The sequence below is a fragment of the Chelon labrosus genome (assembly GCF_963514085.1).
Source record: "Chelon labrosus genome assembly, chromosome: 14".
NCBI lineage: Eukaryota > Metazoa > Chordata > Actinopteri > Mugiliformes > Mugilidae > Chelon > Chelon labrosus.
Window position 1 is genome coordinate 15321461 of NC_140347.1, and position 17299 is coordinate 15338759.

General features: G+C 41.8%; 1 protein-coding gene across 4 annotated transcripts in view; it reads right to left on the reverse strand.

Moving 5' to 3' along the window:
* lpgat1 (lysophosphatidylglycerol acyltransferase 1) overlaps positions 1-17092 on the reverse strand; it is a 52644-nt gene extending 35552 nt beyond the window's left edge. For 3 of the 4 annotated variants that reach the window (XM_084560667.1, XM_084560668.1, XM_084560670.1), the window contains exons 1-2: positions 16109-17092; positions 15145-15397 (exon numbers count right to left, since the gene is read on the reverse strand). In XM_084560667.1, coding sequence (XP_084416793.1) covers positions 15145-15382 — 238 coding nt within the window. In that variant the 5' untranslated portion in view covers positions 15383-15397; positions 16109-17092. The remainder of the gene's footprint in view (positions 1-15144; positions 15398-16108) is intronic. The other variant, XM_084560669.1, reaches the window with a different exon arrangement.
* Positions 17093-17299: the final 207 nt, after the last annotated feature.

Here is a 17299-nt window from a genome sequence, read left to right on the forward strand (position 1 = left end):
CACGTTGTTTGTTTCTGCGCGTATACAACGATAAAAATAAACAATGGCGGTTTCCAATTACGTTGCGCTCTAAGTGGGTGTTCGCAACCTTTTACAGATAAATAATACACCTGTATCTCCAATTAATATCACTACAAATCACTGAAGTTAAAACACTACCTTTCCTAATTACACCAACAGCGAATAAATCCAAACTCTTGTAGAATAGTATCATTAACAAAAAGTAGTGATGCTCCGATCGATCGGCCACCGATCATGATCAGCCGATATTGGCTAAAAAATAGCTTGATCGGCGAACCCCAAAAGCGGCGATCAAAAAAGCCGATCACGTGATGTAAAACTCACGCAACTCTTTCACACCTGCATGCACGGCGCACAGGCACACAACAGCAGAGCTTGCCAGTGGCAACATGAGTTCTCCCGTCTGGACGTTTTTCAAAGTGTCCGATAAAGACGTAAAATTAGCCATTTGTAATGTTTGTCTTGCTGAAATCCCTCGAGGTGGAAGCGAGCCACGGCATTTTAACACCACTAATATGATTAGGCATCTTAGAACACGCCATCATACAACTGAATATGCCGAGTATGAGAAACTAAACCAGCCGAAGCCAACAACATCCTCATCCCTCAATCAGCCGACTGTGAGTGATACATTTAAACGACGTGAACCACACAGCAGGGATAGTAAGAGGTGGAAAGACATCACGTTCAGAATCATGGAATTCATTTGCCTCGACGAACAACCTCTATCCGTTGTAGAGGATAAAGGTCAAACGTTGTAGAGTTTTTTTTTCCAATACATGTAGTTCATAGTTAGTTTCATTTCTACAAATGCTGCAAACTCTGCTAGATTATAGATAAAAGAATCCCATTCCCCTGCCATTCTATGATCGGCAGTGATCGGCAATCGGCAGATCATGATCTTGGTGATCGGTAATCGGTGATCGGCCCCAAAAATGCTGATCGGAGCATCTCTAACAAAAAGTTAAAGTTTGAAATTAGCTCTTCATACATAGCTATCATGTTAAAGTTTAATAGGTTTAATTCCGTTTACTATTTAGTGGTTAATCAAAGGATTAATACTACTCAGAAAATAACCGACAGATTCATTGTTTAAATAAACAGTTTACAACAGGCCTAAACATTACATTACTGTTTGCTACTCATTCAAGATAAGACACTGAATCATCTCCGAGAAAGAGCTATACAGTCTTTTTATATTTATAAGCAGCATGATTAGTAGTAGGCCTTTACCACGTGGTAAATTAACAGACCCTTGCTACTGTTTGTAAGCAACACTGTTTCTACTTGACGAATGGTTTCAAACCAACAATGACCCGTGTCTTTCACTTCCTGCAGGAGTGGATCCCCCATGCTTTCTTTCCCTGATTTACACCATCGGGCCTCCATTCAAGAATACAGGCTACTTCACCCCCCCCCCCCCCCCCCCCCATTCACCTGTATCCAATTGTTGACGGGACACACATGGGAGCTGCAACAAAGGAGGAAAAACGGCTCACGTGAGATGAGGAGTGACAACAATGGCCCTCAAGGAGAGCGTGTTGTGAGCTTCCTTTGCAAATTAAACACACTTCAGCAGCTTTGCATATTAACAGGGAACCAAGTAGCCGAAAACATTCAGCTTTTGTTGTTGCTTTTTTTTTTTTCTTTTTTAAACTGGTGATCCCAACAGTTTAGGGCGTGTCTGTCCAGTTCCAGTTCTGTGTAATGCAAATGTTGCATCAGTCAGGCCTTAGGGTGCAGAGTGAGTGCGCACTTTCCCTCTAGAGGGAAGTTAGCATAAGGTTTTGCCGGCAGATAAAGGTTGATCAGAACTGTTTTTGTGCACCCATAGAATAACATTTTCATAAAGCAAGAACATGACAGAAATGGAGTTCAACACGTAGCAGACATATTTGGTGCATGACAGAACATCACACAAGCAGTCTTACGGATTTTATTCCATGAAGAATGAAACTTACAATACCAAATGTGACTTTTAAAAAGCTCTAAGCGGTATATCTTTCACATCTTGCCTGTTTTTGTTATTTGATGGATGTTTTCCATTAAATTGCGTCACGTTGTGATAAGAGTAGATAAATGTCAGGCTTTTATGTAGAGATAATTGCTAGTAGAAGAAAAATGAAACATAGCAGACAATGAAAACCATCTTCCTCTCCCTATACCACAGCACTGTCTTTACACACAGATGCGTGAAGGTCACACACACACACTCTCTTAAGGGTCAGTAAAAAAAAAAGCCACGCCAGAAAGTGAAGGAAGTCGGCTAACCAAAACGGCAAACTCTTACACTCATTTTCTTCCCCTAAGAACAGGCGGCTCTGGCAGAGTTGTCGACACCAGCGTTAAGTGAAGTGCATGTTTAGTTTTGAGGTCGTCCAAAGAGCCAAACGTCTCAATCATGAGGCTAAACAGAACACGTCGGACTTGAAAATGGATTGAAGCACTCGGCTTCAAAACAAAGCGAACAATAAAAAACGGATCAACGAGTGAAAGTGTCACTGCAATATGACAGCAGTAGAAATTGCTATAAAGCAGACGCGGACAACTTCCCCTCTCACACAAAAACCTCCAACCTCACAAAATTAAAGCAGAAAACACTCAAACACAGGAAGGCAGAACGTGTAAGAGTGTGTGAAGAACGTACACCAAATTATCTATTATGGTCAATTACGGCCCTAGAGTCACACAACTGTTACTCATCACATCATTGACTGAGCTGATTCACTCTATTTCCCCTAAACTACTAAAAAGTAATTATAAGAGATACAATAATGAAAGATGTTTCCTTTCTAATCATATTTAGACATCAGTGGCATGTCAGCTCTCTCAATCTAAATGACAATGCCTTATTAAGTAGCCAGCTCAGTCGGACCCAATCCAGACTGGTATCGTCAAACCAGCTAGAGAGGGTTGGTTTAAATCCCCTTTCAAAGGTGGAAATATTAGCGCTTAATAATGTCATGTTAAGGCTTGCGCCGATTGTTTCTCTCTGGTTGGAATAAATACATTCCTCCTGCGCATGTTTGCCCCCGCGTACTGTAAACACTATGTAACGTGGCGAGTTTCTAAACGGAACATAAACATGGAGGCAGCAAAACAACGAGTTGTTCAAACACCAGATGGAACAGATGGAACGAAGCCAGAATCAATGTGGACAGCAACGTAAAAATGTTGCCCCACCTTGGTCATCTTTTTCGACTGAATTAATTCAACAATGCTGTGGAAAAACTTTTTTTTTTGGTTATATTTTTTTTGTAGATTTGATGCTCAGCAGCTGCAGAACCACTGTGCATATGCTTAATTCTGATTGACGTCTTGAAGCATTTTAACACGTACACCTCATCAGGTCATTTTGTTTGAAATCCCTAATCAGAAGGGTTAAAGGAACCGTATGTAGGATTGTGGCCAAAACTGGTACTGCAATCACTTTCAAAATACTGTATAACGGTGTATCCCCTCCCTCTCCCCCCTGACTCGAGGTTGCCAGCTAAGCTGCAGGATCCAGCAGGAACGTAGGCTGCTACAAGGAGCTTCCAATGGCAAGTGACGAGTCCTACACAGTAAGTTTTTTTTTCTGTTAATAAAGTTTATGCTTCATGAGAGAGTAATTATGTATCGCAAAAATTTACTAATGGCGATTAGCCAAATATTTCGTAAAGATGTACTGTAATACCACATTTCATTCGGAACATAGATTGTTTTCATACTCTGCTAGTGGTGCGATAGCGCTTTTTATGAACGCATTTAGCACGGGCGACCATGGAAAATCCACTGTCTATATGTACGGAAGCACGGGGCTTTTAGCCTATACCAACAAACGTGGTAGAATATAGCATCCAAAAGTCGAGGGTCAATTCCATGCCATTCCGGACTTTGTCACGACGTAGTTCGGATTCATAACGAGGTCTTTTAGTAACGTTATACATGTTTTATCCGACACGTTCGTAGCTGCAGCTGTGGTAACTAGAGCAGAGCTGGCAACCCGGAAGACGAAACTCTACTGACTTCGTGATTAGTAGATAGGTGGAGGGTGGCGCCTCAGACCAAAACACAACATGACAACATCAACATCAGTTGAGGGCTGCAACTCTCACTTTTAAATGACAATATCCTGGCCGGACCACTGTTGTCAGTGATATAAGTATTTGAAATGAACATGATTTCTTCATGTCTAGTGACATATCAGGGCCATTTTATGATTAATTGAAATACATTTCTTACATACGGTTCCTTTAAAGAAATACTGTGACAGTAGTTCAGTTTCACCAACTCTGATGTGCGTAGTCACATAAGTCAACACCGATTGCTCCACTCAAACAAAAATATCAAGAGGAACTGAAAACATGTCTTCTCGCCAAGTTATCTGAAACCCACAATCTCAGGTTCAATTTACTCAAACAAATAAAATAGTTTCTGAAATAAACTAACTTAAATACGTTCACCGTCTCATTTTTTTTTTATACCAGTCAAGTATAAAGAAAAGCAGGTCTTTTATAGGTGAAGTAATTGTTACTTCACCCTTTACTCCACTGAGGTGTAAGATCGGCTGTCATGACCCCGAGGAGAAAGGCATTCAAGCAACCCATCAGCTTGAACCATTTCTGCGTGAGTCATGGTAAAGGGCTAAACTGTTTCCCTGACTGGAATCATTTATGGTAAAGGTTGTAGGACGGTGTCATTCCACCTTGAAATTCAACCCACTGTACTCCACACTGGCTATTCAACTTGTTCACAATGAGATTTAGTCATGTAATGGTTGGTAATGCACAACTTACTCATCCAGCAGATCATTACCAGATATTGGAAGCCACACTCGGTGGCCACAAGCAGAGACGGCAGCTGTAAATGCTTAATGCAAGGCGCTGTTATTATTTTTTATTGCATTATATTATAGTAACCTTTCAGACAGCTACTTAGACTTTTGAACTCATTAATCTTCGGTACATATACGCAACTACACCTCAATCGTTGCTCATTATCCATCTTTAGGACAGCCTGACGGCAAAGAGTGTTTCTGAATCTTCCAACATCAGACAATAAAAAAATGGAAGAGGACATGTTACTGGCATGTTCAATTTAGGCCTTTGTTTCACCTCCTGTCCTGTGACGAATAGGACCAATCCTCACGGGAGCAGGAATCGAGAGCATACTTTGAGAAAAATGACACTCGGACAGGCGTGTGCGGGGTGTACGCACCCTCAAGGCAATGTCATTTCATAAGGAGCATGCCTTCGTGCTCGATGTAGTCCCCATTGTTGGGGGACAAGAGCATAAATGATATCACAGAGATGGGTCATCTGTCAGATAGAATACATTAGGGAAATTGTCTTTGAGAGATGACACAGTTAGCGCGGCAGGATGACAGCCACGCTGCAGGCACAGTGTCTAATCCGGTATCCGTGGTCAGCTAAACGGTGTACCGCTGACCTTGCCGCCCATCCCTGTCCCTCCTTCCCTCTAAAGGACAGTTGGCAAGGCATCACAACATCTCTGCCACAAAAGGTGGCTGCCCACCTGAGTGTGGCCAAAGAGGACAGAGGCTCATAGAGGGGAAATGTTTCATTCATGGTCAAGCTTTTTGTCTACGGTATCACCTCGGTGAAGAGCGACAAGTCTCACAAAGGTAAATCAATTCCTGCCAGCAACCAAATAGTGAAATTATTTTTGGTTTCTACTTACATATTTATGAACTTTGTAAATGTTAGCAGCTATAATTTGTATAATCCGCACTAAAGTAACCAGGGTTGCCGCAAACAATAATATTTCAATCTATTAATCTATAGATTTCTTTAGAGTAGAGAACTAATCCATTTTTCATTGTCTGATAATAACGTACACCAATCAGCCACAACATTAAACCACTGACAGGAAAAGTAAACAACATTGACCATCTTGTGACAATACAATGTTCTGCTGGGAAACCTTTGGATGTACCACCCACCTAGACCAGACCAGGCACCCCCACCCCAAAGCAATGACACTCCTTGATGGCAGCAGCCACCTCCAGCAGGATGCAGCCTGACACAGGCACACACACAAAAACTGTTTAGGAACAACTATAAAAAACATGAAGAACAGCACAAGGTGTTGACCTGGCCTCCGAATTCACTAGATCACAAACTGATCAAGGGATCAGACACCACAGGACATTAGCCCAATGTCCATTCTCGGATGAGTCACAACTGTATTGGAGGCACAAGGAAGACCTACACAATATTGGGAAGGTGGTCATAATGTTATGCCTGATCAGTGTATACCAGCACTAGAGAAATGCCTAAGAGTACGACCGTTACAGGGTTTAGTTTTCATTCAACACGTTACTCTTCACATACTTGGCCACAGTTCTTTAAAAATAATGTGTGTAAGAGTCGTCGACTGTGCTAACAGTGAAATGTCAGGACTGAACATTAATCTGGAGTTGTAATCCATCCAATAATTTGAGAAAATTCAGCAAAAATCTACTTGTGTGAGGTAAAAGGTGAGGTGAAATCCCCAAAGACAGCAGGATGGGTGTAATTAATGTCCGTACAAAACTTAAACCAATTTATTTCATCGATGTGGAAGCTTTACTGGATAAGTGAAATAATCAACACGCTGTCGGTGGTGGTGGTTTATGAAAACGCCTAAAGTAAAAACATCATTGACGTCGTCATAATATGAATCAATTTGTAAACAATGACTTGAAGATTGAGTGATAAAATAATTTTAAAGTGTCTCTCAGGGACAAGATATTCTGTTAAATGTTTACCAGATATGTAAAACACTTTTTTGTGAAGACCTGACGGGCCACATTCACAAAGACACTACGAGGTTAAATCTTGTTATCCATGTCTCCATGTAGCCTGAATCGCCTTTAATTTCTTACCCCCACTGAAAGCTAAAAGCCAATTTGACCTCATCCATTTGTTCTAGCACTTTTGTTGTATCAATTACATCACAACACATCAACATTAAAATATGGATTTACCACATAATGTGCTGTTCATCCACATCAATACCCCACAGTCCTTTAGCACACCAGGGAATTAAACATCAGCCTCCGCTTATGCAAACATGTTTCAGGGACTCAGAACAAAAGGGATGTTAATTCCCATTCATGCTATCGCCCTCTTAACTGAACCTGAGCTGCGGGGCCATTATTCCTGCATGTTTCACTCCTTCACTTTGTGCTATAAGACATGACTGCAGGTCTGTCTCAACCTACAGTATGTTTTCATGCACTGTGCACATTAAACTTTTACCAAATTCTGTTGGCAAGTCACTAAAAGTGTCCTTACCCTCAGTAAAAGCTTTGAAAAGTGCACACAGCTATTGCTTTTAGAGCAGCTTTTTAAAGGCGATCCTATCACAAGACACGCGGTTCCATCTTCTTGAATTGCTTTTGGGCCTTCATTTCTTTTTCTTTCACTACACCGTCGCAAATAGCAAGCAGAATAATGACTGAAAATACCACGTTTACGTCAAGCAGGGACAATAATCCGAACGGAGACGGCGCTAGGCTACGGTCGATGGTGCGCTGAAAGGAATCAAGAGCTGCAAATGGTCTCACCCCAACAGGTGCAACAAAGATAATTCAGAACAGTCAGGGAAATGCCAATCAAAGATGATCTGTGAACGCCCACACAGTCCAGAGAACAAGTCTAATCAGCCAAGTAACTGGTGGTAACACTTCTGTGGGTGTACGGAGGCCTTATCAAATGAAAAGCAGTTTCTTGTTACAGCTTCAAAGTGAGACGTGGATTCACTGCAGCCCTTCGTAAACTACTGTTCACCCAGTCTTCCATACATGGAAATGTATAGTCTTGGCTTAAAAGGAGGCGCAACAGCACCTCAAACAGGTTTCTTAAAAAAAAATCGTATTATTTTCTCTCGTAACTGCTTCAAACCTTCAGAAAATTAATAAATTACCTGGAGGGCAGGTTGAATTTTAAACAACCACAATGCCCAAATATTTTCTACTATTGCGGAAAACTCAACATATTCAAATTTCAAAAGCCAGAAACTGAATTTTAGCTTTGAAATGACCGTTACCAATTCGCCTTTGGCTAAGCCCCGCCCCCCTTAGTTACTGTTGCTACGTCCGACATTCTCTTCTGGGCTGTGGTTTTCTGGTTATCTATAAGGCTCTGGTATCAACATGGCTTATGCTGTGACAGCTCTTCCTGCTGAACTTTTGTCAAACTTTTATAAAGCAGCAAATAAAGTGTCCGATAGAAGTAGGCAAAAGGGGCTGCAATATGCGTTCGAAGGCTATATTCAGGACATACAAGTGTAACGCAACGAACAACAAGGCATCCAAATAGAGGCAAAAGCATACCGGTCACAGTCAAAAAATGAACCACCGCATATCCTATTAATCGAGACGGAGGCTGGGACTGACAATATCAAGGAGCAACACTGTTCATGCAAAGCTGGGTACGTCTCTATTCACTTCTATAATCGTTATCACGAAGCAAACGGACTAACGTTACGCACGTATAACGTTGTATTTCTTCAGCGTGTGCTAGCGTATCAACAACTATGCAACTTAAGCTGTAACGGTGATGTTTTGGTTAGCTCCACAGGGTTTTGCGCGCACATCATTGGGCTTATCCATACCCTGGATGCTGGATATATACCGACAGTAGCTATAGCCTGCCGAGACCCAAAATATGAGACGCCTGCGTTAAAGTCAATGGAGCGCTGTGGGGAAAAGTGTCGGACCCCTGTGGGAGCTCTCTTGGCTGTGATTGGTCAATCTACATTCTAGGGTGTGGCTTAGCCAAAGGTGAATTGTGTTTCTGTTGATCAAATGATTTAAAAAAAACAAATACTTGACTTTTATTATAAGGAGGACGATATCAAATCTACAATAGACCATCTCCTAAAAAGGGATGTGTCCAAGTATCCAAAAACCAAATAGACCACCCTCAGTTCAGTGTTTTCATTGCTGATCTATCATCTAAACAACGAGGAAATGCAATCAAACAATACACGATAACCACACACACACACAGACGGCGAGATCGTACGTAATGCAACAGTAAATCTGAACAACGGTCGTCAACCCAAAAATGTTTGATGTTTTATACTTTAGGATGTGGAAAAAACACAAAACCGCCTCACGTGGGAGTCAGGAATGATTAAATTTTGGACAGTTTTGCTTCAATGTCAGTTTAAACAACTGATCATCAATTAACCGCAAGTCAATAAGTCAGTATGAAGCAGAAAGCAAACTTGGAGGAAACGAAGGCAGACAAATGCAAAGGCGTTCCAGCGCAGACTGTAGACAGATTAGACGTCTGGATGGAATTATATTCGTGCATAACCACGTTACTGTGTGTTTCACGTAAACAAACTTTCCCAATGCGATCATGAGGCTGGGAAATGACACTCATCACCGGGAAGCAAGTGGACAGCGTCCGCGTGTTCAGTGACCACCGTTCTTTGATCTCCTCACAGGACGGACAGACCACCCACTCATGCAACATGCAATGAAAACTTAATCCTCCTGGCTTTAGAGCACCTGTTAGTGCCCACTGTTGTGTGTATGTGTGTGTGCGACAGTCTCATCAGACCAAATAGAGTTGCAATGCTTTTGACAGGGGAAAATGGGTCAGGCTGAATAGACAATACAAACAACAGTAACTCCACGAAACACCCTGTAAAATGCTTACGCTCTGGCGGATTTCTTGTGTAAATATTAGCAATATAGATTTCACGTAATCGAGACAAATCCCGCAGAGTGGATTAATGAATTATAATTGCCTTTTTACGTTGCACCAACGACACAGTGAATCCGTGTTGCACTTCTGCTGACACAAGTCGAAGCTACACGCAAATAAAAAAAATGCTTGAGAGCCGCATTTGAGTCAAAGTGTGCTGGGAAATGAAAGAAGGATCAGATAAACACAAAGCTTCTCTTCTGCAGATGAAATGTAGCTCCAATAATCACATGCGAGTATCAGTTAGCCGACGTTACAACGCTGTTCGCTTGGATAATGAAATAAAACACGAGTGCTTGGGAACTGGTTAATGCGGCACCGCTAAGTGAAGCCATTAATCTCGCGGGCTAGCTTGGCTAGGGTTAGCCTGCTCTTCACGCGTAAAAGGTCCATCGTCACACAGAAGACTTCTTGGAACCTTAAAGGTAGATAGGTAGAAACCTTTACTTTAATTAAATATTGTAGCCTGTCCTTTTATGATAATCAGCAGCCACAAGAAGCAGGCTTGTCTCTTTGGGGCAGTGAAAACTATTTCTTCAAGTGGGACAAAATACAGGATGTTTAAGTTTCAAGTTCAGGAAACATTTACTGATAAACACCAGACACCAAGAGAGTGCATTTACCCCCACACTAAAACAGCTACTCTAACATTCACCCTTCACTTAATGACTGAAACCGAGCCGCCGCTGTGTAAAGCTCGAGAAGAAGATCTCCAGAATTCGCGTGACATTCTGCAGAAGCCGTCCCAGCGACAAAGAATATCATGGCAGTGTTTGGTACGGATAAAATGATCTATGATGTCTACAAAGCACCGCTGTTCTGCTCCTCCGGTGGGGGGTGATGCAATATCATTCATGTCTGACAGTTAAAGCTCGGCTTCCAGACTGCGGCGTATCAAGCTGTGAGTGAGTGTTTCCTGACACACATCGAGAAGCCTGAACAGAGCCTCCGCAATAAAACGGTGGTAACCTCGGCGTCTAAAACATAAAAGCCAAGGAGGAAGCGCTAAAAGCTGCAGTTCTTGGAATGACCACTTGAGGCTGGTTACAAACATGAACCCATTCGCCTCCATGTTAAAATATACAACTTCACAGTATAAATAAATAAATGTTCACGGCCTGATACAGAAAACTGTTCTGGTCTCTATAGACAATCTCCTCATTCCTGACACTTGTACTGAAGTTATTTTTTATAATCCATCCATTTAAATTGCATTTAGGTGTATTTTATAGATAAAACATACAAAGATTATGGAGTAGTCGGTTAGTATTAAAAGAATTTTGAGCTGAACATTTTATCAATTAATGTGAAAACAGACAAACAAACAAAAAAAATAGCCAGGATTGTTTTTGAGCAAATAACAGCCAAAAAGCTTAATATATTTAGTTTAATATTACATGTCCTTGTTTCACCTAATCATTATCTGCTACTTAATTTCAAGGGTAACTAATCGCAGGGAAGTTTTGCCAAACTTGGAAAGTCCACAAACATTGCCGATATCTACAACGAGACTCGACTTTGGGGATATGATCAAGAAAGTTTCTCTCTCTCTACAAGAAAAGGAAAGGAAATCTATGCGTGACGAGGACCTGATTGAAAACAAATGCTCAGATGAGATAAAAAAATAAAATTGCAGCTGCTACTTGAAGAACTGCAGAGAAAAATGTTTTTTTTAAGAATCCCAATAAAGGTGTGACCTTGGGGGTGAAAACTGGATAATTTAGATTCTGTGTCGTCTAGGTGTTGACCACGCTGAAAGGTCCTTCACACAGAGCACACAAGGAACTGGTGCACACACGGGTCTGCATTGTGATAGAGGTAACAGGGTAAATTGACCCATTCTTTTACTAGCGCCCTTGAGCACAGGTCACAGCACTAACGCTCACACTGCCACACTCCCCCACTCTATTAAACCAGGTTTATCCTAGCGCAATAATTAGACATCCAGTATTTACTGCTAAGATCTCTATTTTTCATGATGTTGCCAGGATGTGTCCAACAAGTTACCTGTCTGAGCTATCAAACTACACAAGATTTAACATCTGGCACTCTTTTAGTGGAAGAGGTACAGCGCACCAATGCTGGGCTCAACACGTATGCTCATGTGCATCTCATTATAAAATGACATTTTTTTTTTTCAACAAGCCAAAGGACAACATCCCAACTGTGAAGCACGGGGGTGGCAGCATCATGTTGTTGGCGATGCTGCTTTGCTGCAAAGGGGACTGGGGAATTTCAGTAAATAGGTGGAATCATGAACAAGGAAGACTGTTTTAACATCACAAGACACGTTAGACATGCCACGATGTTAAAGCTCGGTCGCAAATGGGTCTTCCAAATTGATAATAACCCCAAGAATGCTTCTACAGTCGTGGCCAAATGGCTTGAGGCCAAACAAAGTCAGGGTAGGAAGCTACAGGTAAGTGTCTGAACCACTGGCGACGAAGAGTAAATTAATATTTCTCTCTACAATAGTTCAGACATTTCACATTTTTAAAATAAAGTCATGATCCTAGCTGACAGGGAACATTTACCTGAATTAAGGTTCACTGGGTTTACATGTATTGGGTTAAGGTGTATGTAAACTTCTGTCTTTAACTGCAAGTCACATGAATTTAACCGCACTGAACGGACATTCAGCATGATACTGTGGTCTAATATTGTGATTAACAGCTTTAGTGCTGAGAACCATGTGAGAGGCGTGTCCTAGCGATATATGCATCAATGTATATGCATGCTATCTGTTGCCTGTGTTTCTGTTTATTATTGTGACCAACAGCTTTAATGCTGAGAACCGTGTGAGAGGTGCGTCCTAGAAATTACCTGCAGACCTTCAACACTGATTGTCAGCACCTGTGTGTCCGCTTCTACCTGTGTGTCTTTGCCCTTATAAGATCAGTCTTCTATCTGCTTCACTATGCCCTGAAGAAGGCCCCATGCCGCTACGCGTGGGCATTTTAAAGTTGTCCAGTTAGGACATGTCATTTTTGTAATAAAGACATTTTAATTAAGGAGTGCCTCGGCTTCAGAGAATTCCTTCTCTACGCTGCCTCTTAGATGTTCTACCTTGGACCGAAGAGCACCCAAATCAAACTCAAAAGGAATTGAGCACGCCATTCATCTTGAATCTGAACTGTGGTCTAATACCTTACTGCTCCTTAACAGGCGAATAACCTATGATATGACTGTCTATGCTCCTATCAGATCAACTCAAATCTGATTTGTTTTTAAGTGAGGAGCACTTATGGGACATCTCAAATGTATTTTTTTAATTCACACTGTAATACAAACGAATCTGTGTTACAAATGCAAAGTGTGAAAAAGCAAGATTTGGACCACTAAACCAATAAACTGAACCTACAAATTTGTGCACCTTTATAAACCGATTATAAAAAGTACTATATGCTATTGCAAATGACTGTTTATGTCGAATTGGATAGTCACAATTGACATGATACGACTGCATGGAATCTCACTTCTGGACACTGTCAATCAAAGTGTGCAATGCATAAATGCTCAAAGCATGACCAGGTGTTCTATAGGCTGGAAGCTTTGAATTATTAATCGGCGCGTCTTGTTGCTCCCCGTGTTCACCACTTAGCAATTTGTAAGCATTTTGCTCTGTGCAACCAAACACCACTGTAGCCCTGAGTCACTTAAAGATATGCAACCAGCCAGCTGAGAGGAAGCATCTAACACTTGTGATATCCTGCTGTTCTTCCATCATGCGTGTCGGGCAGCTAGGTTTGTTATGCCGTCTCTGTACTGTTGTAACTCTAGGGCCATTTCCTGTGTAGTAAATGATTTAAACAGGGACACCACTAACAATTAACTTCATTACTGATTCATCTGTCAATTATTTTCTCACTTAACCAATGTATTACTTGATGCAGGATGTCCAAATGATTTGTTTTGGGTTTTTTTTCAGGCCAAAAATCCAAAACCCCCAGGGAATTCATTCTGTGTCACATGTGAAAGAGAAAAGCAGCAGAAACCAGCAAATGTCTGGTATTTCTTTTCCATGAAAAATGGCTGAAACAATAACTCACTTATCAAATAATCAACTTATCGTTTAGCCCTGCAAATAAAGCCTCTAGTCCAGACACACCGGTAGTACAAATACAAACATGTTAGGATACAAGTTTTTCATTTCAATACGGAGGTTTTTCATAAAATAAACGTTTCAGCACCAAGTACTCGCGGTCATTTGGTAACCCTCTACAGAAAGTGGAACAAAGAGCAGCTGTGCAACTTAAAATTCAGAACAAAGATTTGCTTTTTATTAATTTTTTCCCTAAACCATCTTATTCTTATTCAACCATCTGTCCTGCCCCTGTCAGAGACTCATTTCCGATTCAGTAGGAAACCTCACTCTGGTGTCCGTGTTCACACACACACACTGGTTAGTGGTCATCACCGGGGCAGATACTAGCCACAGTTTGTGCCTCTAATGTATTTACATTTGAGTCTCACATGTAAGCATTAGGGGATGTCAGACTTAACACGAAAACAACTTGTTAAAGCATATTCCTTTTAATGCCACGAATGTTTTGATGCGGAAAACGAACGCACACAAGTTGTGTGATTACGGCCCTCGGCCTGCGGCATGGTAGGGAAACCAGGAAGAGATGCAGCAGTAACATAGTGGACGGTAAGCATAAACAAACCTCCTCGAGAAGAAACTGATAAACAAACTGGTCTTTTGAACAGCGTGTTCAGTTTCAAAGCACCGCAAGATTGTTCTCCAGACAAGAAACAAAGTTATCTGCATTCACTGTCGATGCGAAATGAGTTACCACCGGAGTACGTCGTACTCTCAAATACCGCTGTGGGGCCAAGCACACTGTTGATAGATGGAGCCCTTGTCCCCCGAACCAAAGGTACTCCATGCCAAATAGTTTGCAACGTACACAAAGCGCATTTCTGGGGCATGTAGTACCCTTGAGGTTATTCTGATCAGTATTTGTCATTGTTGTCATAACAGCAACAGCCATGTGCAAGTTATGGGAGTCTTAAAAACTTGAAAAATACAGAAAAAAATAAACAAATGCATGAATAATTCACAGTTAAACGCAGGCTAATACTTTTAACTGATTGACAGTCCTAGTTGTGTGTTCAAATTCTGTATCTAAGATGTATAAATTAAACAAAAGGCTGCCATATTTGTTTCAAAGCCACAGTCTTTCATATCGTGCAGCAAACTGAATGATTTCCGTCTAGATTGTGAGAAGAGTTTTAGGGTTTTGGAAACATCTCCAGGACAGACACTTTCAAAACATCAGCGCACATGTATTTTGCATTCATTCGTTTCATTCACGGTGCACAAACGGGCCTCGTCCGAGAAAAAGCAATGGTACCCACATGCAAAGGCAGCACAAGAAGCATTGGCAACATGAATGAGGAACTGTCTTCTTACCTGTGTAGCCTGCAACCCAGCCCCACGAAGACACCATGGACAGCAACCATTTAAACATGACCCCTTCAACGTGCCAGAAAGCGGAGCTGTCCCATATTCTCAGGGGCTGAAGGAGCAGCAGGTACAGGCAGTAGGACGGGATGGCTACACAGTTGTTGAGGAACATAAACACGAAACGGACTACAGCCTTGAGGAGAACCCAGCCCAGTTTGCCGGCCCCGTCCAAGAGCTGTGCCATCCTGATACACACCGTCTGCAACGGACACAACAGCAGCTGTTAGCATCTTGACGAAACATATGTGCAACTTACATAACCTGAACTGTACAAATCCGCAAAAATTACTCTGGTTTACAACACACACACACACACAAACAGGAAACCCAGAAGAGGAGGAGGAGGAGGAGGAGGAGGAGAAGGAGGAGGAGGAGTGCCGCTAACCGGCTGAGGGGTGAGGCTATTCCACGGTGTGTGTGTCTGTGCACCACAGGCGTAGTGGAGGCTTTTAAGTCTCAGTATTCCTCCTGAAGATTTATTCGGGAATGTGTCTGCTTGTTATTCTGCTAGCTAGCTAGCTAGCTGAGGCAGTAATGCACGCAAAAGGCAGCACCATAAAAGGACGAGTCGATCGGGTGTACCTACTTCTTAGCTAAGCTAGCCGTGGAGTGAGTTAGCATAACGGGAGCATATGTTAAAATAAACCCGACGTGACAACCCCGTGGCTGCGAGAAACACGCAGACACAACACAACACAGCAGAGGAGGGCTAAAACAGCTTAAGCACTCTTAGTAAAAAAAATAATATATATATATATATATATGAGACGCCACTAAATGGTTAACTCGGACGTTTTGGGTGTCTGCAGCAAAGCGCAATGTCCGAGAGAGACACAGAGAGGGAGAGACAGCCTCCTCCAGAACATAGCCAGACCCTTTAGTTGAAAGTCTGTTAGCTCGTGTTACTCACCCAATTAATGTCACTGAAGCATCCAAGGACGGACAGAGGTGTAGCTAACTGTGGCAAGCGAGATATAAATTGTGTCACGTGTGGCCGTTAAGTTAGCAGCGTCTGCTAGTTGGCATGGCAAAGGTCTCTATCAAATACGGGGACAGAGGTGGAAACGTCTGATAACGCTACGGCAAACCCTTGGAGATAAAACCCGCCGCTGCACCCATTTAGATATCCGCCGTCTGCTCGGGCGCAGTGAATCCCGGCGGGCACCGTTAGTTAGCTCGCTAGCTAGCTAGCTAGCAGGCAACTCCACTTGAGCGTCGCTGGCTCCATCTCAGTCGAAGACACCGGGATAATTCCTCTGATGCATCATCATCATCATCGTCGCCGTCGTCAAGTTAGCTAGGCTACCGAGCTCCCATTTAGCGAGCAACGGACGGCTCAGCGAGGTCCCCCGGATCGCCGCCGCTCGGTAAAAAAAAAAAACGCCACACGAAATGCAGTCGACATGTGAGAGTCAAACGCGAGGAGCAGCGAATTTTCGTTTCGGCTCGGCCAGGACCCGTTATCTTTCTTCAGAAACCTATCCGCGCGGCGTCAGTGTACACACACAAGATCAACTCGACGAGGCCGGAAACCAGTCCGACGCGCCTTCAAAATAAAAGCACCAGAAGAAGGCGTTCAAGATGTTTATAATTTAATAACATTTTTGTTTTGTTGTTTTTCCCCCCCTCGATTATCCATTAACAAACAATTATTACAGTTTAAACAAATAATAAGAACATTTTTATTTATTTAAACTACTACTATACTATAGTAGTATACTATACCACTATACTACTATATATTATCCCATATTATGTGTACAGATTGAGATTTATTTTATTTTTATCTTATTTTATTTTATTTTATTCTATTTTATTTCACTTATTTAAGTTGCTTCTGTACTAGAGAGAAAAGTTGCCGGAGTCAAATTCCTTGTATGTGTACATACTTGGCCATTAAAGCTGATTCTTTAAATTAAATTGATACATTTTAATACTATAATTAGTGGAGTAATTTTCCTTGAGAAAATTTATGCAGGAATGTGTGTTATTATTATTATTATTATTATTGTGTTATTATTCTGCTTGGCTGACTGACTGGACGTGACAGTAATACAGGTCAAATCTTATTTATTTATTGTTTTTTAACTATTTTTTTTTT